The following is a 26,289-nucleotide window of genomic DNA, read 5'->3' as shown; positions in this document are numbered from 1 at the left end:
GGGCTCTGGTGGTCAGGTCACCGGCTCCTGATCCCGGGAGAAACTCTCCAGCCAGCTGCACGGTGCAGCTGGAAGGCACAGGGCTCCGGCAGGGACAGGCCACTGCTTCCCGTCCTCTGCATCCTGCACGGCGCTGGGCTCCAAGCCGCCCACTGTGGAGCCGGAGGACAGGCCCTCCGCACTCCACCCGGGAGGCGGGAGGCGGTGTAAAAGGTAGCTTAAGACCCAGAGACGATGCCAAACACCAGGCTCAGGGGCGAACAGCATACAAGGGTCGGTTTACCCGATCAGCTCAACCGCCTGGCCTGGAACCGCCTTAGCGGAGGTGCTCTTTGCTGGAGGGACACCTGTCGCAAGGCTGCAGCAACCCTCCCCTGTGGCCGAAGGCGTCTCCCTAGTCCCAGCGCAGGTCTCCGTGGGGGATGTGCCCCTCAGGCCCCAGAGCAGAGCGCCTCAGACAAGGGTCCTAATCCCTTCTGCCAGGCCGCAGCCCCTGTGGCTGGGCACAGAGATGCCAGAAAGGCATCGGTTCAGAGTTACAGGGACGCCAAAAGGGCCGCTGCGGTGATCAGGCCTCTTCCAGCCCAGAGGTGCCCGTGAGGCACCCATAGGCCGGGTCGGGCAGGGAGTGGCCCACCCAGTGGGCTACCACGTCTGATCACGGAGAGCCTGCCAGGACCGGAGGGTCCTGGTGACCCTTGACCACCAGGGCACCTGCCCCTCCGGGGCTTGTAATTCCAATCTAGGAAAGAAGACTCTGCTCAGGCCCGCCTGCCGCTTCCAAACGAATCGCCTCCATCTGTCTCTCCTGCCTCATCTGGGTTCACCTCCTTGAGCCGGGTCTCTCCCACCCTGACCTCTGGAATCCCAGCCCCGAGAAAGCTGAACAGAGAACAGACAACCGGGGAGGCCCCAGTCTGAGGCCCAGGCTCCGCAGGTGCTCGCTGGGCTGGGAGCGGGGCCTGCAGGGCCTCTGGGACTGTACACTCCAGTCTCTCCCAGCTGCGACCAGCAAGCACCCTTCAGTTCCCGCCGAGGAACACTGTCCTTCCCCCTCACGCAAAGAGAAGTAAGAAGGAAAGAATAAAAGGGGAGTTAAAGAAATGAAGAAAGGAAAAAGGAAAGGAAAGAAGGCCAGGCTGGACTCGCACACTCATGCAGTGATTCCTGGTTCGTCCTTCTCCAGCCCTGGGCCAGAGGATGGTCTGGTCGTCTGGGCACCAGGCCCCAGGCCCCTCAACTCCTGGAGGAGCCCGAGTTCCCCGCGGCGACCTCCGCCAGATGTTCCGGCAGCGGCCCGGGAGGCTCAAGCCGCCCCTCCAGGAGGGCTCCGGCTCCCGTTTTGGCCTCCTAGCGCTCCCGGCCGCCCACCTGCGGGCCTCTCACCTTCGGGAAAGACGGCGCGCATCTTCAGGTAGCTCGTGGTGAGTCGGATGATGGATGCCTTGTCCAGCTGCGAGGTGATGGCCGAGGGCAGTGGGAGCAGCTTGGCCAGCTCGTAAAACTCGCCATTTTCCTTCTCCCTCCTGGTCTTGGCCGCATTCTTGGACTTCTCCTTCATCGCGCCTCGGCTCCGGGCATATTAGACCCGGCGGTGCTCCAGGCCCGCGGAGCCGCGCTCCGGCTGCGGCGGCGGCGATGGGGAAGGGGGCGCGGGATACCTGGTGGTGAGGGTCGGGGGCTGTGGGGCGCCGGTCGCGCGAGCAGGTGCGCGGGGCCGACCCGGGGGACACCGGGGCGCCTCTCTGCAGCCGCGCGGGCCGGGAGGTCGGCGCAACCGGCGGCGCCGCCCCGCGCTCCGCCCGCCGCCGCCCCGGGGCGCAGCCTCCTCCGGGCCGAACTGTCCCGCGGTGAACCGGAGCCCCGGCTCCCCGCTCGCTTCGGCCGCACGCTGCCTTCCTGCTCTCTTGTCTCGCCGGGCCGCGGGCTTTCCTTCCAGGGCTGGAAAGTGGCCGGCGAGGAGGCGGCGGTGCCGTGTTTTAGTCCTTGACCGAGTGTTCGTACCCGCTGCCGCGAGGCCCCTCCGGACGGGAGGGCGGCACGGGCGGCGGCGGCTGCGGAGCCATGGGGCGGAGGGGGAGCGGAGGCTGCTGGGCCCGGCCCGGGAGCGTTCGCCTGCCCTCCCTGGCGGTGCCCTGTGCCCGCAGCTGCGGCGCCCGGAGCCCGCGATCTGCCGCCAGGCGCAGAAGTTCCGCGGTCCACGTGCGGCCGAGACGCGTTTGTTTATGGCGGACCCGCCTTCGGGCGGAGCGCTCGGGCGCCGCGGCCCGGGGAAGTGGGGGGGGGGGGCGGAAAGAGGGGGGAGGAGGGACCGCGGCGGGGGCGGGGGCGGCCAACCTCGCCTCCAGACCCTGCCGCGGCCCCGGAGTCACAGGCGCGCCTCCGCCTCCAGGGACGCTCCCGGGAGAGACCCGCGGGCTCCGGGCCGCGGGGAAGTGGCGGTGAGTGCCCCGGGAGCGCGGCGGGGACGGGCTCGGGAGAGCGGGTCTCGGGACCTGGGCGCCGGGAGGGGCGCCGCGTCGGGGGGTGGGGGGGCGCTGGAGGACGAAGAGGGGGGAAGGGGTGCCGGGACCTTCTCGGTGGTTCCGGGGCGGCTACAGGGCGGCGCGGCCCGAGTGCCCCGCGGTGGAGGATGAGTCCCCGAGCCCGCGCTGGGCCCCCGCTTCTCCCCAGTTCGCAGGAAGAGCCGAAAGTGTGGCGGGGAGGCCAGAGCGGGGAGGAAAGCGCCCCCCCCCCAGCGTCCCCCATTTCAGGAAACAGCGCGAATGAGGCTCGGAAGTGACCCTTCTGCCCTTTCTCTCCTCGAAACGCGAGAGCCAAAGATTAGCGCCTGCCCTGGAGGGGTCGGAGGCCGCGGGGACGCGCGGATCGCTCGGAGAGAGGGGCCGGTTGGGGGGGGGAGTGGAGTGGGGAGCCGAACCTACCGCTGAGGCCTTGCCCTGGGCGGCGGAGAGAACGGGGTTCACCGGTACCCGCTCCCGAACCGACCCAGGGCAGCAGGAGTTTCAGAGAAGCGCGGCTGGAGCCGGTGCTTCGGGGGCGACGGGCACCGAGGGAGGCGCATCGGACGAGCGTTACTGGGGCCGAGGTGATGCGGGCAGGAGGCAGGCGGAGTAGGGAGGCGCCCTTGGAGACGCGGCCGGCCGCGGAGCGTAGGACTCCTGGGCGCTTTCCCTCAGGGCCAGCCTGGACCTCCTCTCGTATTCCCTCCCATCCCAACCCCCTGCCTGCAACCCCAGGGGTCCTCCTAAGTACCCCGGTCGCGAAGGTCGCACACCCCCCCATGCCTTCCAGAAACCTGAAGCTTCTGGACGCGGTGTGGACGCAGGCACTGGGAGGACTCTTCCTGGCGCGCGGGGTCAGAGGGCAGCCGCAGTGGACGCAGGGCAACGGATCCTGGGGTCCCTCGGCCACGTTCTGAGGCTGTGGGCTTGGGGCTGTAAGGGGCCCTCGGATCTAGAGGTCAACTCGGGAGGGGAGACTCCGGAGCCGCTGGGCCAGGGTCTAGGATCTCCGTCTGTGGTGGGTTCTCTCCCCTGGCCCGGGAGGAGCCTGCTATTCAGCGCGCCCACTGCCGTACAGTGACCTGGAACTCGCCTCCCTCCCCGGCGTCTGGAGGGCAGGGCCTTTGGCCATCTCATCGGCTGCAGGCGCCCCTGACCTTTTCCAGGGACCCCTTTGAAGGTCAGAAGTTCGATGGCGTTGGAGGCGCCTTAGCTCCCTCGGTGGGCGGAACAGGGTGCGCAGACACCGTCTTGGCCCCCGCCTGCCCCATCGTCCCGCGGAACCCACAGCCTTAGTCTTACTCGAAACCATCGAGCCAAGGGATCTTCGGAGTTGGTGGCCCCCTACCAAACAAATGCCCGGCCCACGAAGGAACTAGCCCTTTTCCTTGGAGTCTCAGATCCAGGAGCGCTTTCCTGTTCCCCGCCGTGCGCGCAGAGAGGCCGGCCGGCGCGCGAGCGGCGCGGCTAGGCAGTGGGCAAACGCAAGGCACCACCGGGCCCGCTTCTGGGCCGGGAATCCCGCACCCGGCTGCGCGGACAGCGGTGTCTCCCGCCTGCCCGGAGAAGGGGCTCCAGGAAGGGACGGACTGCCCGCTGGGCCCCAACGCCCGCACAGGCCGACCCCTGAGTGCGCTCAGGCACCTTCCCGGCTTCGGGGGATTTAAGGCTTCCCATCACCCCCACGATTTCCGATCCTCAATTATGGACCCAGGAGAATTCCTCCTGAGTTTGAAAGGGATTACCCGGATCGCAGAAACATGGCTAAGTGGAAGTGGGAGAAAGTCGATAAGTTAACAGGAACAGAAACGTTTCTGAAACCAAAGTTCCCGTATTTTACGGGAAACGGGACTCGAGATGTCGATAACCGGTCTGCACAGTGAGCGCCGGTGAGACAGGTTCGCATCGTGCGGTGTGAGACGTAGCATACCCGGGCGTTTGAAGATTCGCACATGGGGGGTTGTGGGGTCCTGTCTGGGACCACAGTCTGCCCCGGCAAACGTCCAAGCGGACATTGTATCACTCCCACCCCACCCGCAATATATTCATTCAAAACACACACACACCGCGCGGCGACGGGCCTGGACTCCCACACAGCAGCCCCGAAATAACTGAAAGTACTTGGGCGCGACCTCGGGGTTTTCCCAGGGGGGAAGCCTAGAGCTCTCTGCGTGGGATGGCGAAGGAGGGACCCCTGAGCCTAGCTGAGGTGGTCCTCAGGCACTCCCCACCGAAGGGAAAAACCCGGGGCCCAGGGGACACTTGGGACGGCACCCACAGGATAGAAGCTCTCTAAATTGGGAAAAGCACTAGCCCCGCGCTAACTGCAGTATCAGCCAGCGGCCGCCGGCGGGGACACCCAGAACGTATTCCTGGCTCCACGGCTCCTGGGGGGCAGGGAGTCTCTCCTAGTCTGTATTTTGGGAGCCGAGCGCGTCGCCCAGAGCACAGAGACGGGCTCGCAGGGGGCAACGAAAGACCCCACCGTCGGGGGCATCACCCAGAAACAGTCCTCCTGGCCCGGAAGAAGTGGGCAGAGTCTGGAGTGCGTGGAGGCTGGGGGCCCGGAAGAGGGCTGGTGGGACACCTCGACTCCAAGAAGCTTCTTCTCCAAGAAGCCGCGCTTGCGGGGGGTGGAGGGCTGCTTCTGGGGCGCCACCAGACCCCGCCCGTCCTGCTTCCAGAGCTTAGGCGCACTCTGAGGCGCAAGAGCACGACTCTGCACCCCCCCACACCTCTTAGAAATTTTCCATTAGGAAACTGATCTGGAAGAAATTGAGGCCCAGAGAGGAAGGGGGAGGGCCCCCGCCGACCCACATCTGCTTGGATTTTCCGCTTCAGATGCTCCGCAACTGTTTCTCCTCCAGGCCGCGCCCGGCCCCTACCTGCGCCCCATCCCCCGCGGAAACCGACTTTCGCGTGAGATCAAGGCAGAAGCGCGCAGACGTTCCACCAGGGATGGGCTGCTGCGGGGGCAGAATGGGATCAAAGACTTTGTCCTTAAGGAGGCGGGGAGGAGAGGACTTCTCGCAGGCCTTGCACCCGATTTGGAGGAGGGAGTTGAAATCTCTGAAGCGGTGTTTAGGGAGAACGCCAGCCGCCCAACAAGCCTAGCCAGCAGAAAACGCGGGACGACCGAGGTGTGAACCTCTTCGGTTTATAAAGCCTTTGTCTACACAGGCGATTAGCACGATGCTGTTACTCCAGAAAATCTAGCTCGGGTTCATCCTCACATATATAACTATTTCATGGCTGCCAGGTGTTTTTGGTCTGAGCTATCCAAAAAAAAAGTACTTCGATTTTTCACTCCTTTCCTTGTGGAAGACCAATGGAGATGTCACCAACTTTTCCTGGTCTCATTGCTCCTCCCAGAGAGGCTCGGACAACCATTACAATGTTACTCCCCATCATATAAAAGTAATTACAGGTATCCAGAGCAATTTCCTAATGTTATCCATTCTTTGAGAAGCCCAAACAGTAACTCTCTCTGCTCACTCATTTCCAAGTAGTGAAAGGAGAGAAGTTTCTTTTTGTTTGGTTTTGCTTTTGATACCTTATTTTACTGATAGCTACCCCGTAGGAGAAAGTGTTTGCTTTGGGGTTGCTCGGCTTCTTTCTGATTATCTGATTAGTAGCGGTAACTAGGAGAGATCCGCCCTTCTGCACTGGGTCCTGGGGTCCCTTGGTGCTTGAGTGTTTTTGGTCCTCCGCAGGGTGTCCCAAGTGGCTCTCTTGGGTGGGAGGGGGGAGGGAAGGAGGCACCACCCAGCGGGGGATTATTCCCATCTCCCAGTCGCCTGTCCTCGCCTGCTCAAGGCTGACTCTGCCTCCTGGAATTCCAAAAAGAGAGCAGTCCTTCTTGGACTTGGTTCTGGGATTGCGTGCTAGAGGAGACCACCTATCCAAGGCAGAGAGTAGCCGCTGCCTGCTTCTCTCCCTCCCTCAAGGCGAAGGCATTTAGGGATCAAAATCAGTGCCACTGGTAATTATAGTGATTAGCACAGTCCCCAGCGAGGGCCACGGAGAGCCACTGAAGCCGCGGTCAGGTTTGGAGACAGGGCCACACACTTCTAATTTTACCTGGGGGTGGGGGTGGGATGGTGAGGGGGCAGCCCTTGCCTCTACATTCCTTCCCTGTCTCCCAGACCTAGCCCCGATTTCTTCCCCGTCTCTGAGAAGGTGCTTGGTGCTTTGGCACCCTCGCGGTGCACACAGACATCCAGTGTCCTGGGAAGAGCGTGAGGGTCCTGTTGGAGCGCACGCGGCGCTCAGCAACCCGCCAGGAACCCCGGCCGAAGGAGAGGGGCGCTGAGTGTCCGGCCCTGGCCTCCTCCCACCCTTCCACGGCCCAGCGGCAGGAAGCCTCGGAAACACACTCCCAGCGTGCTCTCGCCCCGGCTTAACAGAAAAGTCGCCTCAAAATCCTGGTTCGCGGAGAGGCGGCCCATCGACTCCCGGGCAAAACCTCGCTTTTCGCCTCCAGCGAGCCCGCGATCGCATTTGGAAAACCTTGTGCTGGAGGAGTCTTACCAGTCCGGTGTAAGCTGAAATTCCTGTGTTATACTAGTTACAGACCGCCTTGAAATCCGAAAACCAATTAGTTCATTAACGACGGCGCTGAAACCTCCTTTCAAAAACATCAACCAAAACTTTTCCTTAAAAAAACAAAAAAACAAAAAACAAAACAAAAAAAACAAACTCGAATCTCCCCACCAGAGACAATTTTTGCACATCAAAGAAAGCAGTTTTTTCCCCTAGCGCGTAGTAATAGTAATCGCCAACCTTTAACGTAAGTCTGACTATAATATAGGGCTCTTAAAATACTTTGAGGACAAAGTCGTTTTATTAATATTTAATTAACATAAGGGACTATTTGCACAGCGAAGCGAACATGGAGGGAAACCGCCCTGGTCTAAACAAATTTGTAGGAAGAGGTACGCTCATTCATTCACGGTTTAGTAAAGTTACACAAGGTCAGCGGGCAGGCAGAACCCGCTCCCTCCAGCCTGGCTTGAGCGCGCGCGGCCGCCCCAACCCGGGGCGTGATCGTCTTCCTGCTTTTCCCAGATTTTTTTTTTTCTTTCGTTTTAAGGGCTAGCATGGAAGGCGGGTTTCCTGAGAGGTGTATGTGTCCGGGAACACACTTTTCCATCCCAGGAAGAGAAGGTGACGACGCCCAAAGCAGAGAGCCATCCCGCGTCTGAGGTTTCGGACGCTGAAGCCGGAGTTCAGAAAGGCCGGGGGGGGGGGGCACCCGGTAGGCGACCGCACCCCATCTCGCAGGGCACGCAGGCGGTGGCGGGGGCCCCCTGGCCGGCCTTCTCTTTCCTGGGAGGAAATCTGGTTTTGGAAGTTGCTGTTCCCCTTCTGAGCCACGGGCCGAGGTTCAGGCATGCCCGTCGCCAGAGGTCATCTGAATTCCGCAGAAGGGACTCGGGACTCCTACTCTGGGTGCGGGCGCAGAAAGAGATCCTTTCGGCCGGAGTTTGCGATGGAGTTCCAGCCCTCTGCGGGCTCAGAGCCTCGGGACCGCTCGCGTGGTTAGAAACCCGGGCCTGGGCAGGTTGGCGGAAGGGGGCGCAGTGCGCACGGCCGCAGGAGAGGCTCAGTCAACGCGGAGGGTACAGGGCTCTGGGAACAGTGGCAGACCCGCGCGCACGGGGAAGTGGTGTTAGTACACTTGGGCAGGGGGCTGGGGGCGCAATGCACGAGGAAGTCCTGGAGCAAGCGGGCGCTCAGCGCTCACCGCCGGGGCGCAGGGTACAACCCGGCAGGCCCCGCGTTTGCAAGGAGGGACGCCTGCGCGGAGCTGGAGCGCTTGAGGCTGTGCGCGCTGGGAGGTGTGCGGAACGCTCACAAGCGTGCGTGACGAGTGCGGACGTTGTCCCGCGCGTGCCCGCCTTTCATCCTCCTGGTACTCGCCTTGCTTCCCTCCCCAGCTCCTTTCGTCGTGGAAAGGAGGGACCTGGGGTCCGCGAGAGGTATGGGGAGAGGGTGAGAGCCGGCGCGTGTTGATGGATGGAAGTCTGGTGGAAACGGAGAGGCCAGTACTTTCATCTTGGCTTCGTCAAAAATCCCTGAGCCGTTGCCGGCTCGCGCGCTCGTCCGCAGCCCGGATCTGGAGTCGGGTTCTCAGTCTGTCGGTTCCGCCTGCTGGGAGGGGGATCCGGCGCGGTACCCTGTTTGAGGAGGGAGGTGCAACTCCCCTACGCCGTCCCTCGCCCCCTCTTAACTGCCCCAAGACAGAATTCCTTTTAGTTGCCAGAACAAATACCCAGGAGGAGGAGCACGTTTTCGCATAAATGGGGACTTTTTCATATAACACTTTTTCTCAGTTGAAGAGTATTTTCCCTGGCAAAAGTATCGGTTAGCTGATAAACTACAGGGTGAATTCAAACTGTGCGGTTTAGGACTATTTTTGGCCCTAACTCCAGCACCGTCTTCATTTTTTAGAGGGCAGAAACAAAAAGAAAATCTTGGTTACAGCACCGTTCTTTTCGACCAACGGGTGAAGACAAAGACCTTATTTAATCTGACTACGGAATTCTCAGTTTTTATCTCCGAGAAGTTTCTGAACCAGGTGAGCCCTCGGGCGCCCGGCGGATTTTCAAGTTCAAGGGTACTTTGTTGTCGCTTTCCCCCGGACGGCAGGGTCGATCAGGGTGTGAGTGTGCGCAGTGTCTTCGTGGAGTTGTGTAAATGCTACTCCGCTCCAAAGATCGAAGCTAATTAGCTTTTCTTACAGTGAGACTTAGCTTCAATCTTGCATTTCATTCTGGAGAGTTCCCACCAATTGCTAAGCCATGAGCTGGCATGGGGGGGGGTGGCGGCGGCGAGGAGAGTTTATTGCGAAATCTAACTTTTGAATAAATACAAGCAGGCGTGGGGAGAGAAATGCGCGGTGGTGAACGCTGTCGTTGGAGCGTGGTCTGGCGATCTGGCGAGACAACAGGCGCCAGGTTCCACGTCTTTCGGGGGCTCTCAGCACGGTCTAGACCAAAAGTGATAGCCGAAAACACTTGTTGAACGCCTTAAATATCGGTAGTGAGCAGTGCAAAGCTCCTATATGAATCTGCTTTACTTCCTGGAGAGTTGAGGACTAGGGAGGGGAAAAGCCTAGCTCCATGACTCCCGTTGCACAAATAATTTTAGTGTTTATTGATGTCTACTTAAAGTAATTGACCAGAAAATACCTCCCTGTATAAGCCACATAAAGAGTGCTCCATTGAAAGCTAATTGACCTATTTATGTTTCAGTTTAGCTTGATGTCTACATCGTTCTTTTTGCAGAAGCTGTCAACTCTGACAAAGGAAGGCAAGTGGAAGCCAGGGAAGCTACACCTGCAGAAAGTGCTGGAATTCCCAGGCCAGCCCCACCCCCCTGTCCTTTACCTGTGCTTGGACCTTTCTTGCTTAGTCCTTTGAGATCCAGCAGTTACTTGGATCTTCCTAAGTAAAACCCAGAAAGGGGAATTCTTGCTCATTAACATGCACAAACATTTAAATTTCTGAGTGGCCTGGATTGAGTCAAGAGGAAAGGATTCTTCGAGCTGTGGCCACAGCAGATGCTGTAGAAACTGACAGCTTTCAGCGGTCGATAGAAAGGCAATAATTTAGACACACAGAGAAAATCCTTTGCTAGGAAAAAAGAAAAAAATGCTCCAAGTAAAAGTTAGGAATTTTATTTTTGTACAAAAATCCTTTGAACCTTGTTTGACAGTAAATGTATTTTGTTAGTTGTGTGGGTGGATCTGAATTTCTCCAGGACCCTTTGCACGTGTGAATCTGAGATTCATTCTCAGCAAGGATGAATAATGGATCTTTGAGGAATCTATGCTTTAAAGTTAATGTTCTGTGTTGGTCATGGAAGCAGCTTCACTTTCGATACTTTATGAGGTTGATTGTCAAGGGAACCTTGGGTAAAATTTCTCAGGAGTGTCTCTGAAAACATTATTCATAATTAAAAAGTGATGCATAGAAATCACCAGAAAAATTATGGCAAGTTATGTTCAAACATGTTTTTCGACCATGTGGAATAAATAAAATCATTAAGGTCTGGTTGGGTAAGACTGCCTCCCCGCCTTCCTTTGACGGTGCCAGGAGGATCTGATAGAGCTTCATGGATGTGAGAGCAACCTGCGGAGTATGAGCTGAAGGGGACCTCCATTTTCTCTAGATATTTCCTGTATTGAACATACAAATTATGATTCTATCCTTTTAAAGACTCCTGCAAAGTGTTGTCCAAGAGGTGCATAAAGTAGCACTAAAGGGGGCGTCTTTAATACCCGTAGGGTTTGAGCTTTTTTTTTTTAAAGGGGGAATAAAAACGGTGAAAAATCCCATGTGATAGAGTCTGACAGATTGAATGAACCCATTGGAAAATAGACCCACAGTCAGATGATGTCCCACAGCTTGGTATCTTAGTGGTGAAATTCTCAAGACAGACTCTGTTGCTACCAAACTTGGCTCTGCAGGAAAAAGCAGTTCATTGAGGTCCCAAGGTTTGTAGGGCAAGGCTTGTCAAGGCTGTGTAGCAGCCTACACTGGCTAATGTAGCTTCCGAAGGCATCAGATTTACAGTCTGACTTATCTTGGGCTCTAGTGGACTGTGACTGTATGTCAGGTGCTAATATTTATATGGAGAATCAGCATTTACTAGGGCAGTGGACTTATGAAATAATCCAGACAGAAGCCCTTGCACTCACTAAAAACTGCTCCCACTGAACTACTCCCTAAAAGAATAGGGGCAGTTTCCAAGCCCATTTGTGGTCACCCAGATGCACTGTGGCATACTTTATTAGGTCATTTTTGACCTCTTTGCAGTCAGCTAAACCAGGAGCCTGTGTGATGAGTCACCTGGCATGTGAAGGTAGCTATAACAGATAGGTTGGCTGCATATTCCAGGCACTCATTATTCGTATGTAGTCTAGAGCTGGCCTCCCTTAGAGGTAGCTTGTACATTACGTTTCAGAAGGAATGTAGTTCTTTGAATTGGGGAGTCCTCCCTCCTGCTTGCAAACAGGCTGTTACTCATTCAGGAGACATTCCTGGGGGACCACAGTGTGCCAGGCACCCAGCCATGCATTCTCTTGATAAGAGTCCCTGCCGTGGAGTCAGTCCATCCTGCCTGCCTTTGAGAATCTGGCCTGCTAATGTGTATCAAGGGCCTTAGAAATGTTCACAGCTTTTGAGCTAGTAATTCTGTTTCTTGTAATTTGTCGTATGGAAATGATTTCTAATATGACAAAAGCCTTTTTTAAAAAAGTTTTTCTTTAAATGAGTTCTTGCGTAATGGTTAAGAATGCAAACTTTGATGTCACATCTAGTTTGATTTCTCTCTAAACCTTGGTTTTGTGATCTGTACAATGGGGATAATACCTACCTCTTAAGAGGGTTGTGATTTTTAACTCAAATCAGGTACCATGTAATTCAAACCAGTCAACCCTAAAGGAAAAGGAAAGTGAACGTGTAGTCACGCAGTCATGTCCGACTCTTTGCGACCCCCTGGACTGTAGCCTGCCAGGCTCCTCTGCCCATGGAATTCTCCAGGCAAGTATACTGGAGTGGGTTGCCATTTCCTTCTCTGGGGGATCTTCCCAACCCAGGGATTGAACCTAAGTCTCCTGCATTACAGGCAGATTCTTTTCCATCTGAGCCACCAGGGAAGCCCATCTCAACCTTGAATTGGAAGGACTGATGCTGAAACTGAAGCTCCAATGCTTTGGCCACCTAATGGGAAAAGCCAACTCAATGGAAAAGACCCTGATGCTGGGAAAGATCAAAGGCAAAAGGAGAAGGGGGTGACAGAGGATGAGATGGTTATTTAACATCACCGACTCAATGGACATGAGTTTGACCAAACTCTGAGAGATAGTGGAGGACAGAGGAGACTGGTGTGCTGCAGTCCTTGGAGTCACAAAGAACTGAACACGACTTAGTGACTGAACAACAGCAAAACCATATGATTCACCCGTTTGAAGTGTACAAGTCAATGGTTTTTAGTATATATCCACCTATATGTGCAATCATCCTCACAAGTCAGTTTTAGAACATTTTTATCACCTCCAAAAGAAACCCCACTAGCTATTAACTCCCAATCCTCCCACCCCTACCAGTAGCCCAAAGCAACCACCAACCTACTTTCTTTCTCTGCATTTCCCTATTCTAGACTTTTGCATGAATATAATTCTATAGTATGTGTCTTACCTGTCCGGCTTCTTCCACTTAGCATGATGTTTTCACAGTTCATCTATGTTGTAGCCTGTATCAGGACTTCATTCCTTTTTTATGGCCAAGTAATATTCCATTGTATGGATATATCACATTTTCTTTTTTAAAAATATTTTATTTGACTGTACTAGATCTTATTTTCAGCATTTGGAATCTTCAGTCTTTGTTGCAGCATGTGGGATCTGAAGTTGTGGCATGCAGACTCTATTAGTTGCAGCATCCAAACTCTTAGTTGCAGCACGTGGGATCTAGTTCCCTGACCGGGGATCAAATTCAGGCCCCCTGCATGGGAGCATGGAGTCTTAGCCACTAGACTGCCCGGGAAGTCCACATTTTCTTTATCTGTTTGTTGATGACCGTGTGTTTGGCTTCCACCTTTTGGCTATGATGAATAATGTCCCTCCAACTTTTATTTTGTTCCTGTAACAATTTTGAAAGTGAAAGTTGCTCAGTCGTGTCCAACTCTTTTTCAACCGCATGGACTATAAAGTCCGTGGAATTCTCCAGGCCAGAATACTGGAGTGGGTAGCTTTCCCTTCTCCAGGGGATCTTCCCAACCCAGGGATTGAACCCAAGTCTCCAGCATTGCAGGAGGATTCTTTACCAATTGAGACACCAGGGAAGCCCAAGAATACTGGAGTGGGTAGCCTATCCCTTTTCCAGTGGATCTTCTTGACCCAGGAATCGAACCGGGGTCTTCTGCATTGCAGGTGAATTCTTTACCAACTGAGCTGTGAGGGAAGCAATATTTTGTAAATTTTATAGCAAGGAGTATCTGGCCTGCGAAACTAGTACATTTGAGTTTGGTTTTAAGGAAAAGGCAAGATTATACATTTCATCCTTGTATTGGCCAGTTAGGTCAGTACACATTCAAACTGTTCCAAGCCACATTTACAGGTTTCATCTGTATCCTTATGTCCATCAGACTAGTTTATAATTAGTGCTCTTGGTCACCAGAAAGATAAGGCTATAAGCTCATCTCTGTTCTTGCCTGGGAAATCCCATGGTCAGGCTACAGTCCGTGGGACTGCAAAAGAATTGGACATGACTGAGTGGCTAAACAATAACAGCTAGTCAGAAAACAGCCCTGTGGTTGGTAGCACTGATTGTGGTGACTTAACAGAGGTCCTGAGATTTGACTTTTGGCACTTTCCCCTTAGAAATTGTATCTCCTGGGTGTTGGGAATGTTCTGTATCTTCATCTGATTGATGGTTACATGAGATTCATGTGAAAAATTCATCAAGCTGCGTACTTAAAACTTGCATATAATATTTAGCTATATGAAAATTATTCTCTGATTAAAGAAAAAGAGAAATTATAACCAGGCAGAAATTATAATCAGATCACCCTTTAACTCAGCCATCCAACACTTCTGCCTTTCTGGCTGTTTCTAAATGACCAAAGAGACAGGCCACACAGCTGGTAAGGGACAGAGCTGGGGTTTAGTCCAGCTCTTACTCACTTGGTGTGGAGTGTGACTTTTGCTGGGAACTCTTCCAGTGCCTAGGATCTGCCTGAACCATGTGGCGAATGAGTACTGGGGCTGGTCTAGGGGCTCAGGTCTCCTGGACCTGGGGTGCATGCTCTGTCCGTCCTGTGTACCCTTTACCCCTAGCTCCCAGCATTGTACTGGTCCTGTAGTCGATGGCCAGTAAATGTTTGTTGAGTCAGTGTTACCAGTGCAGTTATTGCCAAAGGCCAAGCAGACTGCCCACTTGGCAGTTGCTGGAAAAACCAAGGCAGGAAACTCAATTCTTATTTTTTCCCCATGGCAACACCAATGGCTGTTGGTCTGTCACACGCTCATGGAAAGTTCCCACTGGAGATATCAGAGCTCTCTGGCAGGACCCGTAGGTGTTAATTTTAGCTTTCAATGACTGATGCCCTTGTATAATTTAATGGGTCAGGAGGAGCATGAGCGAAAGCCAAGATTACTCACTCGGAGAGCTTTTCCTTTCCTGTCGAGTACTTGCTGAGTTATTCAGTCTGTAAAAGACTTGCCACTTGTTCATTTATTTGGAGAGAGTTTCTGCTGTTTTGAGTTTAGCCTGATAACTGTAAACGATTCCTTAAATCTATTAGCAATCTATCCTATCAATCAGATTTTCCCTGAGTTTATGCATTAAACATGAGTTCCACTCACAGCGTCAAATGCTAAAAGGCTATAGATATAACCATAAAATAAAATGCTCACATGTCCCAACATACTCTAAGTTGAAAGATACATAGGTTGAATGTCAATTACTTGGAACGAGGAAGTGAATGTCTCCAGGGGTTTCCATGTCTACCCCATTTTACTACTTCAGTCATGGTAGGAAATGAGGACTTTCATATTGAAGAGAAAGGCTTGTGCTTCTGGAGAAATAATATCTCAGCTGCCAGTTGCAGCTGCCCTGGGGTCACTGGGAATAGGACTGTCTAGCTGAGCACAGATTCATGCATTTGACTTTGTGCACTGTCTATGCCCACACTGTATGTAACCCGTCACACTGGGCCTCAGGTGCGTCAGCTGATGAAAGAGCTTTCTGAGCTTTTGCCTGGTGGTGGTCCCTGCTGGTCCACAGAACAGCTTCAGCGGATTTGTGTTCTTTGCTTGTTCAGTGGACTTTGTCGAATTCTTTGAATATTTTATTGCATCCCTCCCTAATTAATTTTGGAAAGTCAGTAGAAAATGGAGAAAGAAAATTATAGACTTCATGAATGCAATGTAATAGAAATAGAAAAGAATCATTAGATGCTGTGAAATTGTGGGTCTTTAGATTCAACCAGATACTCCAAGAAATCAAACTGCCCAACTGTGGACCCAATTGTGAAGGAAAAGAATCATAATAGAGGACATGGATGAGGTGCTGAAATACAACAGTATAAATACATCTGATGTAAGCAAACAGGTTGACAGGGGGAAATCTCTCTCTCTGTAAAAGTATTTGACAATACTGTCTATAAAAGAAGGCAGGATAGAATTAGGATACGTCATGTTGTAAACCTCTGATGAAATTACAGATTTCATCAAAGGTCACCTTATCATCAATGGCTAAAAGAAGGCATTGTCTTTGGTTTCCATTAGTTTTACTGATTTGCCTAGAAATACTTTTTTTGGTTGTAGTTATTCATTGTGCTTGACTCTGTGGTTTGATGTCTCTTGTCGTTTTAGAAAATTCTCAGTAGTCTATCTTCAAATATCACTTCTGTTTATCCCCTCCATCGTCTTGTCCCCACTCCAGTTATACCTATGTTAGACCTTTACAGTGAGCTCCACATGTTTCATATGCACGTTTTTGCATTGTTCATGCTTGTGATTTGGCCCAGCGTTCAAACTAAATCTGATTTCCCTTTCTCTCAGGGTATAGACCTGAGGTCTCAATTGAAAGCTTTTATCAATCCTGAGCCTCAGAAAGCCTCAAGGCTCCTGCTCTCTGGCAGGCCTGGGACTCCAATTTTTTGCATCTCTAGCAGCATGGCTTGCATTAGTTTCCTAGCATTGCTGTAACAAATTACCACAAACGTGGTGGCTTAAAAACAATAGAAATGTATTCCCCTTCAGTTCTGGAGATCAGAAATCAGGTGTCATGAGGGCCATGCTCCCTCCGAAAGCTCTCAGGAAGAATCCTTCCATGCCTCTTCCATCTTCTGGTGGCCCCAAGCGTTCCTGGGTTGTGGCTGCAGCACTCTGATCTCTGGCTCCGTTGTCACAGGGTCTCTTCCTGTGTGTCTCTGTGTCCTCCTCTCTTCCTGTAAGGAGGCCAGTCATGGAATTTAGGGCCCACTCTGAATCAGAATGGGCTTCCCCAGTGGCTCAGGAAGTAAAGAATCTGCCTGCAATGCCAGAGACCCGGTTCTATCCCTGGGCTGGAAAGATCCCCTGGAGAAGGGAATGGCTACCTACTCCAGTATTCGTGCCTGGGGAATCCCATGGACAGAGGAGCCTGGTGGCCTATAGTCCATGGGGTCACAAAGAGTCGGACAGAACTGAGTGACTAACACTAACACTGAATCAGGATAATTGCATCTCAAGATAGCCTAACTACTTACACATCCAGGTAAGGTTGCTCCCTGAAGTTCTTGGAATCTGGGTGTCCACTACTTGCTGCTCTGATTCTGCTGACCACATATATCTCTCTTTCCCCCTGTTCGTTTGTTCTCCACCTTTCACATTAGAGGCCGTGTCATGTTAGAATGCTAGAAAAAAAAAGTCTGTAACATGATGTTAGAGGACAGTGTCAATGATAAGACAAAAATGGAACATAGAACAGAAACAGAAAGCAAAGCAAGCAAACAAAAGGAAGAGATCTTGGCCAGATCAGAGAATGGGTCTGATTGAAAGTTCTAGGCTGTTTGGAAGGACATGTGGGCAGCTGGGCTTCCATGTGGGGTGATTGAGAAGCTATTCGGTTTTATCTCTGGGGGCCCCAGCTCTGAGTATCTATAATTGTTTTGTGTGTGTGTGCATTAGTAGCTCAGTCGTGTTTGACTCTGTGTGACTCCATAGACTGTAGCCCACCAAGCTTCCCGTCCATGGGATTCTCCAGGCAAGAATACTGGACTGGGTTGCCATTCCCTCCTCTGGGGGATCTTCCCAACCCAGGGATCAAACCCAGGTCTCCCATATTGAGGGCAGATTCTCTACCAGCTGAGCCACAAGGGAAACCCAAGAATACTGGAGCGGGTAGCCTAACCTTTCTCCCAGGGATCTTCCCAACTCAGAAATCAAACCAGGGTCTCCTGCATTGCAAGTGGATTCTTTACCAGCTGAGCTACCTACTAGGGAAGGCCCGTAATTGTTTTAAATGGGGCCATTTAGTTTCTTTTTTGGTCAAATCCTCCCATTTCTTACCTGGGGAAAATACACCTCATTCCAGTGTTCTGGGAACTTAAGTGGGAGAAATGGCTGTTCAACATATAGATGTTCACTTAATTCTTCTATTTTCCATCCAGGTTTCTGCTCCCACCTTCTGCTCTGCCTGCTTTGCCTGAGTTTGGGGACTCTACAAATGAAAAATTTGGAGACAAAAGTATTTAGAAAAGAAGTGTACTTGAAAAAGATCTGTTAAGAATCTCCATGGACTAGAAGGAGTAGATCATCACACACACACAAAAATACATGCATCTAAAGGTAAAAAAATTCTCAAAATTACCAAGGTTACTGAGATTACAGTTGGTCTGTGCATGGCAGAAAAATAGCAAGTTTATCACATGATTGTCATATCCACAAAGGTCCTGACAAATCTCCAAGCAGCAGCATTGCAGAAGTCTGGGAGAAGGTTGTTTTGCTAGGGAGCTAGTAAAACAGGAAAGGCTCAAGATTTTTTTCATTTTCCTGACCCTGTGTTGTCTGTTCATCTCAGGTACAATGTGTTTTTTCCTTTCTTACTATGAGATGAGATGTGTATGATTACCCAAAGTGAGATGCCATTTCACTTCTACAGTTCTACCTGGTGGTCAGGTTTCTGGTCCTGAGGCACATATTTAACCACGTAAGTTTGTTTTACTAATTTTTTAAATTCAATATTTATTCATTTGGTGTTTCATTTAGTTCAGTTGTGTCCGACTCTTTGCGACCCCATGGACCGGAGCATGCCGGGCTCCCCTGTCCATCACCAACTCCCGGAGCCTGCTCAAACTCATGTCCATCGAGTCAGTGATGCCATCCAACCATCTCATCCTCTGTTGTCCCCTTCTCCTCCTGCCTTCAATCTTTCCCAGCATCAGGGTCTTTTCAAATGAGTCAGTTCTTCACATTAGGTGGCCAAAGTATTGGCGCTTCAGCTTCAGCATCAGTCTTCCAGTGAATATTCAGGACTGATTTCCTTTAGGATGAGCTGGTTGGATCTCCTTGCAGTCCAAGGGACTCTCGAGAGTCTTCTCCAACACCACAGTTCAAAAGCATCAATTCTTTGGCACTCAGCTTTCTTTATAGCTTTCTCTTTCCTATTCTCCATACATGACTACTGGAAAAACCATAGCTTTGACTAGACGAACCTTTATCGGCAGAGTAATGTCTCTGCTTTTTAATATGCTGTCTGGGTTGGTTTAGTTTTATTTAATTAGTAGTTTTATCTACATAAGTTTAAAAGAGCTGAATGATAATAATAATAATACACTCCTTGTGTATGGTTAAAAAAGCTAGAGTCATATGATACTAAGACCCAGGAGTTAACTTTGCCTGTAAATTTCCTACTCATACATGTCTAAGAGTTTATTATTATCAATTCATCTACTGAGAATAGGAATGAAGAACCAGCCATCCATCTCCACTTCGTTTTGCTTGCAATGCCTGTATCTGTAAGGACATCTCTGTCTCAAATTTGTCAGTGCCTCATCTGCTTGTGATTCTGTGAAGTGACTGGGATCAGCTGGGTGGTTCTTCTGCTGTCTAGGACTGCAGTCCTCTTGGGGCTCAACTGGGCTGGGACAACCGAGACGGCTCTCTCACCTGTGACAGGACCTCCTGGGCAGGACTTTCTCTGGGGAAGTTGCTTGGGGTTGAGAAGGCATGAGAGGCTCTCAGTCTGAGAACTAAGCTTGTGGAAGGGGACAGGAGGGAGGCAAAGCAAGAAGCCAGCTCCAGCGTGTTGGGTGGCAGGGACGTCTAGACAGCTGGGCTGGCTGGAATGCTGGAGAGCAGGGCCTTTCTTTCTTTCTCCATCAAGTCCTAGGGCCCCCTTCTCTCTCCTCTGGCTTCTCCATGGGCTCTTTTCAGCAGGTGGCTGCACTTCTCATGAGGCAGCTCAAGGCTCCCAGAGGCGTAAAAGCAAAATCTGCCAGGGCTTCTGAAGTCTCCTGCCATATTCTATTGGTTAAGACAGTCACAGGCCAACGCACAGATTCAAGAAGAGGGGAGATAAATATCATCTCCTGGTATGGAGAATGCCAAACAACTTTGAATCATCTTTATTCCTAAACACTAAACAAAATCTGTGTTAGTTGCCAGGGACTGCCATAACAAATGACCAGAAACTTGGTGGCTTAAAACAACAGAAATTTGTTCTTTCATAGTTCTGAAGGACGGAATCCAAAATCAAGCTGTGAGCAGAGCTGCATTCCTTCCAAAGGCTCTAGAGAGGACTCTTTCCTTGCTCTGTCCAGCTTCACATGGCTGCAGGCATCCCTTAGCTTGTGGCTGCATCATTCTCGTCTCTGCCTCTGTCTTCACACGGCCTTCCCAGCATCTGTATCACTGCTTGTGTGTGTGTGTGCATGCATGTGCTCAATTATGTCTGGCTCTGTGATTCCATGGACTGTGGCCCGCCAGGCTCCTTTGTCCATGGGATTTTCCAGGCAAGAATACTGGAGTGGGCCATTTCCTCCTCCAGGGGATCTCCTTGACCCAGGGATTGAACTCACATCTGCATCTCCTGTATTTCAGATGGACTCTTTACCGCTGAGTCACCTGGTACCCTTCCCTTCTCTCTCTTTCTCCTTTTTCCTTGTCAGGACACTTAGCAATTGAATTTAGCACCCATCTCAAATTCAGGTTGATATCATTCAAGATCCTTAACTTGACTGCATTTGCAGAGACCCTGTTTCCAAATAAGGTCATGTTCACAGGTATTGAGGTTGAGGACTTGGATGAATCTTTCTGAGGGACACAGTTCAATCCATCCTGCAAGCATGAGTCTTTTTAATTATCCTACTTGGAATATATTGTACTTTCTGGTGATATGGCTACAGTTTTAAACAGCTCTAGAATATGTAGTCATTATATTTAAAAATATTACCTCTCTTCCTTCTTCTTTGTATTTTCCTCCTGGGTTCCCAGTCATGTATATACTAGTCCAGGGGCAATTTTTTTTCTGTAAAAGGCCATTGAGTAAATATTTTAGGCTTGGAGGCCATATGATCTTTGTCTCCAATACACAGCTCTATTGTATTGTGAAAAAAGCCATAGGCAACACACAATCAAATGAGTGTGGTGGCGCCAGTAAAACTTTATTTATTAAAAACAGGTGGCCAGCTGGATTTGACACACAGGCCATAGTGTGCCAAGCTCTGTGCTAGATCTTGTTCTTTTTCTATCTCTTTTTTACTTTTTCATATCTTTATCCCTCTCTCTCTGCTGTATTCTAGAAAAGTTATTCAGATATATTTTCCAATTCATGAATTCTCTCTTTAACAGTGTGATCTACTGTTTAACACACCCACTGAGTTTAGTTTTTTATCCAACAGTTACGTTATTAATTTGAAAAGTTCTGTGTGTTTTTCTCTGATTCTATCAACTGATATCTAATGCTTTCCTGTTTATTCATAAGTTATAAGTGTATACTTTCTTTAGATGTTTTATAGTTCACAATTCTGCATGCTGTTGCTACAATAGAAACATCTGTAGTCCTTGGGGGACTCCAATACTCCTACAGCTGGCGTTTCTGTTAGCTTTTGTTCATAGTGACTTGCCTTCCCAAATATTTGTTGATTTGTGCTGAATTTTAATTTGCAGGATTCCTGCAAACTAACCTGAGAAGCCTTCCCTCCAAAGAGGATCTACATCTGCTTTTACCAATAGATGGGGAAGCTCACTCTTGTCCATAAAGTTCAACTTGGAATTATTCAAAGTGTTTTTGGGGGTGAGAATCTCAAATTTGGGTCCCTCTCTCGGGCTTCCCAGGTGGTTCAGTGGTAAAGAATCAGCCTGCCAATGCAGGAGACACTGGTTTGATCCTTAGGTTGGAAAGATCCCCTGGAGAAGGAGATGGAAACCTGCTTCAGTATTCTTGCCTGGAAGATCCCATGGACAGAGGAGCCTGGTGGGCTACCATTCATGGGGTCGCAAAGAGCTGGACCTGACCGAGTACACACACACACACACACACACACACACACACACACCCTACCTCAGGACAGCCCCACCTGCTTCCCTACCCCCCCCCCCACACACACACCCTACCTCAGGACAGCTTCCTGTTGCCGTAGGTTCAGGCCAGTTTCCATTGCTCAGATTCCTGGTTACACCAGCTCTGTCTCCCTCCTGGACTTTCAGCCAGCTCCTGCCCAATCCTGTCCTCATTCTTTGTGATTCCTGCTCAGCTTCTGGTCACAGAAAACGAAACCTGCAGTTCCCTCTTTTCTCCCCTGTCCCCTCTTAGATTCAGCTTTCCTTTGTGTGTCCTCCTGTCTATTTTGTGAATAGCTCTTCTGAAGCAGGTCAGCCCCAAAGCACCTGCTTGCTCAGGGTGTGGAGACAGTTCTCTTGTGGAATTTCCCTTAACAAGGAATATACACCTTGGTAACTGGTTGGGTGTCACCTTAGGTGGGAAAACATGGACTTACACCCACGCTATTCATAAATGGAAGAGCCTTGGTCCCTACCCCACCAGGTGGTCATGAGGATGGAACGAGATCATCTATGTGGCAGAACAGCTCCCTGGACACAAGGTAGGCACTTCGTACATTCAAGTATGAAATTAGAATCACAGGGACCTCCTCCAGCATTCAGCCTTGCCTTTGATTCTTCACCTTCTCCTCAATCGCGGCTCCCTGTCTACCCAGTGGATTATCCTCCACTGCCACCGTAACCGGAGAAGGCAATGGCACCCCACTCCAGTACTCTTGCCTGGAAAATCCCATGGATGCAGGAGCCTGGTAGGCTACAGTCCATGGGGTCGCTAAGAGTCGGACACGACTGAGCGACTTCGCTTTCACTTTTCCCTTTCATGCACTGGAGAAGGAAATGGCAACCCACTCCAGTATTCTTGCCTGGAGAATCCCAGGGACGGCGGAGCCTGGTGGGCTGCCTTCTATGGGGTCGCACAGAGTCGGACACGACTGAAGCGACTTAGCAGCAGCAGCAGCAGCAGCAGCAGCCACCGTAACCCTTGCTCTGAGAAAATGCTAGAATAAGTGTATACATGAACCCTGCTTAATAGCACAGCCCTGGGGACTCCCTTGGTGGTCCAGTGGCTAAGACTCTGAGCTCCCAGTGCAGGGGGCCCGGGTTCAATCTCTGGTCTGGGAACTAGATCCCACATGCTGCAACTAAGACCTGGTACAGCCAAATAAAAAAAGCATATGGCCCCTTCTAGTGATGTCAGTGTTTTGTTTTTTTTTTAATTCGTTGATGCCACGTGGCATGTGGGATCTTAGTTTCCCACCCAAGGATCACACCTGCAGCCCCTGCATTGGAAGGGCAGAATCTTAACCACTGGACCATCAGGGAAGTCCCGGGGTATCAGTTTTGACCTGGGGTGGATCCAAAGAAAAGTGAAAGTGAAAGTTGCTGAGTCGTGTCCGACTCTTTGTGACCCCATGGTCTATACAGTCCATGGAATTCTCCAGGCCAGAATACTGGAGTGAGTAGCCTTTCCCTTCTCCGGGGGATCTTCCCAATCCAGGAATGGAACCCAGGTCTCCCACACTGCGGGCGGATTCTTTACCAGCTGAGCAACAAGGGAAGCCCAAAGGAAGGAAGGTCTAACTGGAGAATTTGGGACATTGACAGAGTTGTTTTGCAAGGTCAGAAGGGAGAGTTATTGGGGAACCTTTTTGGCTCCCCTGAAATCACATTAAGTATTCAGTGGCCACTTGCTTAATCTGACAGTAGGGATGGCTGCATGTGGAGACAGGCCTGTCATTATTCCTGGCTCTATTAACATGAACAGCTGAAAGAATATGATGCAAAAATCCCCTTACATAGAACCCCCCACTGAAAAAACAACCAACTTACTATGTGCTCATATTTATTTAAATCTCTGAACAGAGCTATTCTCTGCTGAGTTATAATGAGGAGTGAGTTTTCCAAGGGTGTGATTTATGAGCTTTTCACAGATGGGTTTTAAATGGGGGGACTGACAGTTCCACTCCAGCTATGGCAGGGCTGGGGTCTTTCAGGCCCAGAGGAGCCGAAATGAGCTGGTGGGAGGCGGGGGGTGGGGTGGGGTGGGGGGTGGATCCCATCGCCAAGGGCCAGGGGCAGGCAGCCAGCCCTGGATCTTCCGCTTGTGAGCACGGCGATGCTGGATTATTCCTTTTTTGTTTCTCTCAAGGAAGAAATAACACATGTTGACATGAAGATTGAAAGTGGGGTCTCTCCTGTGCCCCAGATGGCCCCAGAAATGGAAACATTCACACTTCTTTTCTGCTCAAGCTTCTCCCTAGAACTGTTTGGTGATAAGGTTAGCATTTCACTGTATTTTTTAAATTTCTTTCTCTTTATCATGTATTCCAACCAGAAGAGGGAGGAGGATGCTGATCTCCTTTAGGATGTACTGGTTGGATCTCCTTGCAGTCCAAGGGACTCTCAAGAGTCTTCTCCAACACCACAGTTCAAAAGCATCAATTCTTCGGCACTCAGCTTTCTTCACTGTCCAACTCTCACATCATACATGACCACTGGAAAAACCATAGCCTTGACTAGATGGACCTTTGTTGACAAAGTAATGTCTCTGCTTTTTCATATGCTATCTAGGTTGGTCATAACTTTCCTTTCAAGGAGTAAGCGTCTTTTAATTTCATGGCTGCAATCACCATCTGGAGTGATCATCCAGGTGGGCCCTAAATGCCATCACGAGGGTCCTTACGGGACAGAGGCAGAAGGGGCAGGCAGATGCACAGAGGGAGCAATGATGGGAAGATGGGGGCAGAGACAGAGGGATGCGTCCACAAGCCAAGGAGGCTGAGGAGGGCCAGTCTGCACCAGAGGCTCGAAGAGGAGAGGAGGGCTTCTCCCCCGGGATCCTGGGAGGGAGCACAGCCCTGCCAGGGCCTTGACCTCTGACCTCTGGCCTCCAGAACTGTGAATGAATAAATTTTGGTTGTTTTAAGCCATTCAGTGTGTGGTCCTTTGTTACAGTTTTTCACATCCTAGGAAACAGATATAGATGACTATGCCTCAAACACCCAATTCCAGGAAATGGATGAGATTGGGATATAAACAAACACTTATCCAGTTTCTTCCAAATTGTTTCGTTGTTTAGTCGCTAAGTCGTGTCCCACTCTTTGTGACCCCGTGGACCGTAGCCCGCCAGGGTCCTCTGTCCATGGGGATTCTCCAGGCAAGAGAACTGGAGTGGGTTGCCATTTCCTCCTGCAGGGATCTTCCCCAGCCAGGGATCAAACCCAGGTCAAACTGGGTAGGTGTAGTTTATATTCCAGGGTATAGCTCCTCACTGCTGTGCTGAGGGGTGCCGGTTTGCTGGGGCAAGGCTTGTACAGGTGCCCCAGGAAACACAGTCTGCAGCAAAGCTTGTGTGTGAATACTTTTTGGGGGGCTGGGGATGGTAGTACAATCCCAGGGAAGCCAGAGTGAGGGATAAGGGGAGTGAGGCCAAAAGGGAGAGGAGAAAACACAGCTGTGTCATTACCCAGCTGGCCGCAGCTTGAGGTTGTGTTTAACCACTGCGCCTTGGAGCAAGGGCTTCCCTGGCGGCTCAGATGGTAAAGAATCCGCCTGCCAATGCAGGAGACTGGGTTTGATCCCTGGCTGGGGAAGATCCCCTGGAAAGGGAATGGCAACCCACTCCAGTTCTCTTGCCTGGAGAATCCCCATGGACAGAGGAGCCTGGCGGGCTACGGTCCATGGGGTTGCAAAGAGTCGAACACGACTTAGCTACTAAACAACAACGAAACAGCTTGGAACAAACTGGGTAGGTGGGGCAGGGCGGTGGGAGGGGCCATGAAGGGCAAGCAATTTATCTGCTGGTTCCTTCCATTGCCTCTGCATGCTTCTAGATTGCAGTCCCAGCAGCCACTAGGAACTTCGTGGGATGGGTCAGGCCAGACCTGGGTGCCAGAGCTGCTGCAGCTCCTCCCTGGGGAGGCACAATGGAGTCTGTGCTAGGGTCTCACCCCTGGTTGAGGGGGCACTGCTAAGAGGACTTGATGATGGTGGGAGTGGTACAAGACCTCTCTGGGGCCATTCCAGCTTGGACTGTGGTCCAGAGGCTGGCAGGGCTGGGCAGGTCAGGGGGCCACATAAACTGAGTTAGGCATCACAGAGGTTCTGGGCTGGTGGCCAGCATCAGAGTCCTCTTGCTTTATGGACTTCTAGACATGGGGGGAAAGTGAAGTCGCTCAGTTGTGTCCAACTCTTTGCAACCCCATGGACTGTAGCCTACCAGGCTCCTCCATCCATGGGATTTTCCAGGCAAGAGTACTGGAGTGGGTTGCCATTTCCTTCTCCATGAAATGAGGGGGTGGGGGGTGGCGGCTAAATATCCTGAATATTCATTGGAAGGACTGATGTCGAAGCTGAAACTCCAATCCTTTGGCCGCCTGAAGCGAACAACAGACGACTCATTTGAAAAGACCCTGATGCTGGGAAAGATTGAAGGCGGGAGGAGAAGGGGACGACAGAGGATGAGATGGTTGGATGGCATCACCGACTCGATGGACATGTGTTTGGGTAAACTCCGGGAGTTGGTGATGGACAGGGAGGCCTGGCGTGCTGCAGTCCGTGGGGTCGCAGAGTCAGACACGACTGAGCGACTGAACTGAAAGGCTTATATGCACCCTGCCCAGGTCCCCGCTGCTACAACTCGGGCGCCGGGGATGCTTCTTAGATGGTCACCATCAGTGTCCCACTCAGGTCATTCTTGCTTCAGATCCTTGGCTTGTCACCCGAGTG

At 51.5% G+C, this 26,289-nt stretch overlaps 1 protein-coding gene and 2 long non-coding RNA genes across 3 annotated transcripts in view; 2 read left to right on the top strand and 1 right to left on the bottom strand.

Annotated features, from left to right (window-relative positions):
* The window catches only part of SIM2 (SIM bHLH transcription factor 2), a 51,260-nt gene extending 49,014 nt beyond the window's left edge, over window positions 1–2,246 (bottom strand). Inside the window, exon 1 of the mRNA XM_081573092.1 lies at window positions 1,387–2,246. Within this exon, the coding sequence (XP_081429218.1) occupies window positions 1,387–1,561 (175 nt within the window). The 5' untranslated portion in view covers window positions 1,562–2,246. The remainder of the gene's footprint in view (window positions 1–1,386) is intronic.
* A 44-nt stretch (window positions 2,247–2,290) lies between these two features.
* LOC145539306 (uncharacterized) lies at window positions 2,291–24,491 on the top strand. Its single transcript, XR_014077708.1, has 4 exons — window positions 2,291–2,441; window positions 17,670–17,847; window positions 21,979–22,103; window positions 23,711–24,491. It is a non-coding gene; the product is annotated as an uncharacterized LOC145539306 (long non-coding RNA).
* On the top strand, window positions 8,388–10,239 carry LOC145539307 (uncharacterized). Its single transcript, XR_014077709.1, has 3 exons — window positions 8,388–8,485; window positions 8,958–9,084; window positions 9,794–10,239. It is a non-coding gene; the product is annotated as an uncharacterized LOC145539307 (long non-coding RNA).
* Window positions 24,492–26,289: the final 1,798 nt, after the last annotated feature.

This window comes from Giraffa tippelskirchi, chromosome 2 (assembly GCF_054371585.1).
Source record: "Giraffa tippelskirchi isolate mGirTip1 chromosome 2, T2T-mGirTip1v1.2.pri, whole genome shotgun sequence".
NCBI classification, from domain to species: domain Eukaryota; kingdom Metazoa; phylum Chordata; class Mammalia; order Artiodactyla; family Giraffidae; genus Giraffa; species Giraffa tippelskirchi.
The sequence above is the reverse complement of the archived record's forward strand: the minus strand, read 5'-3'. Positions and strand labels throughout refer to the sequence as shown.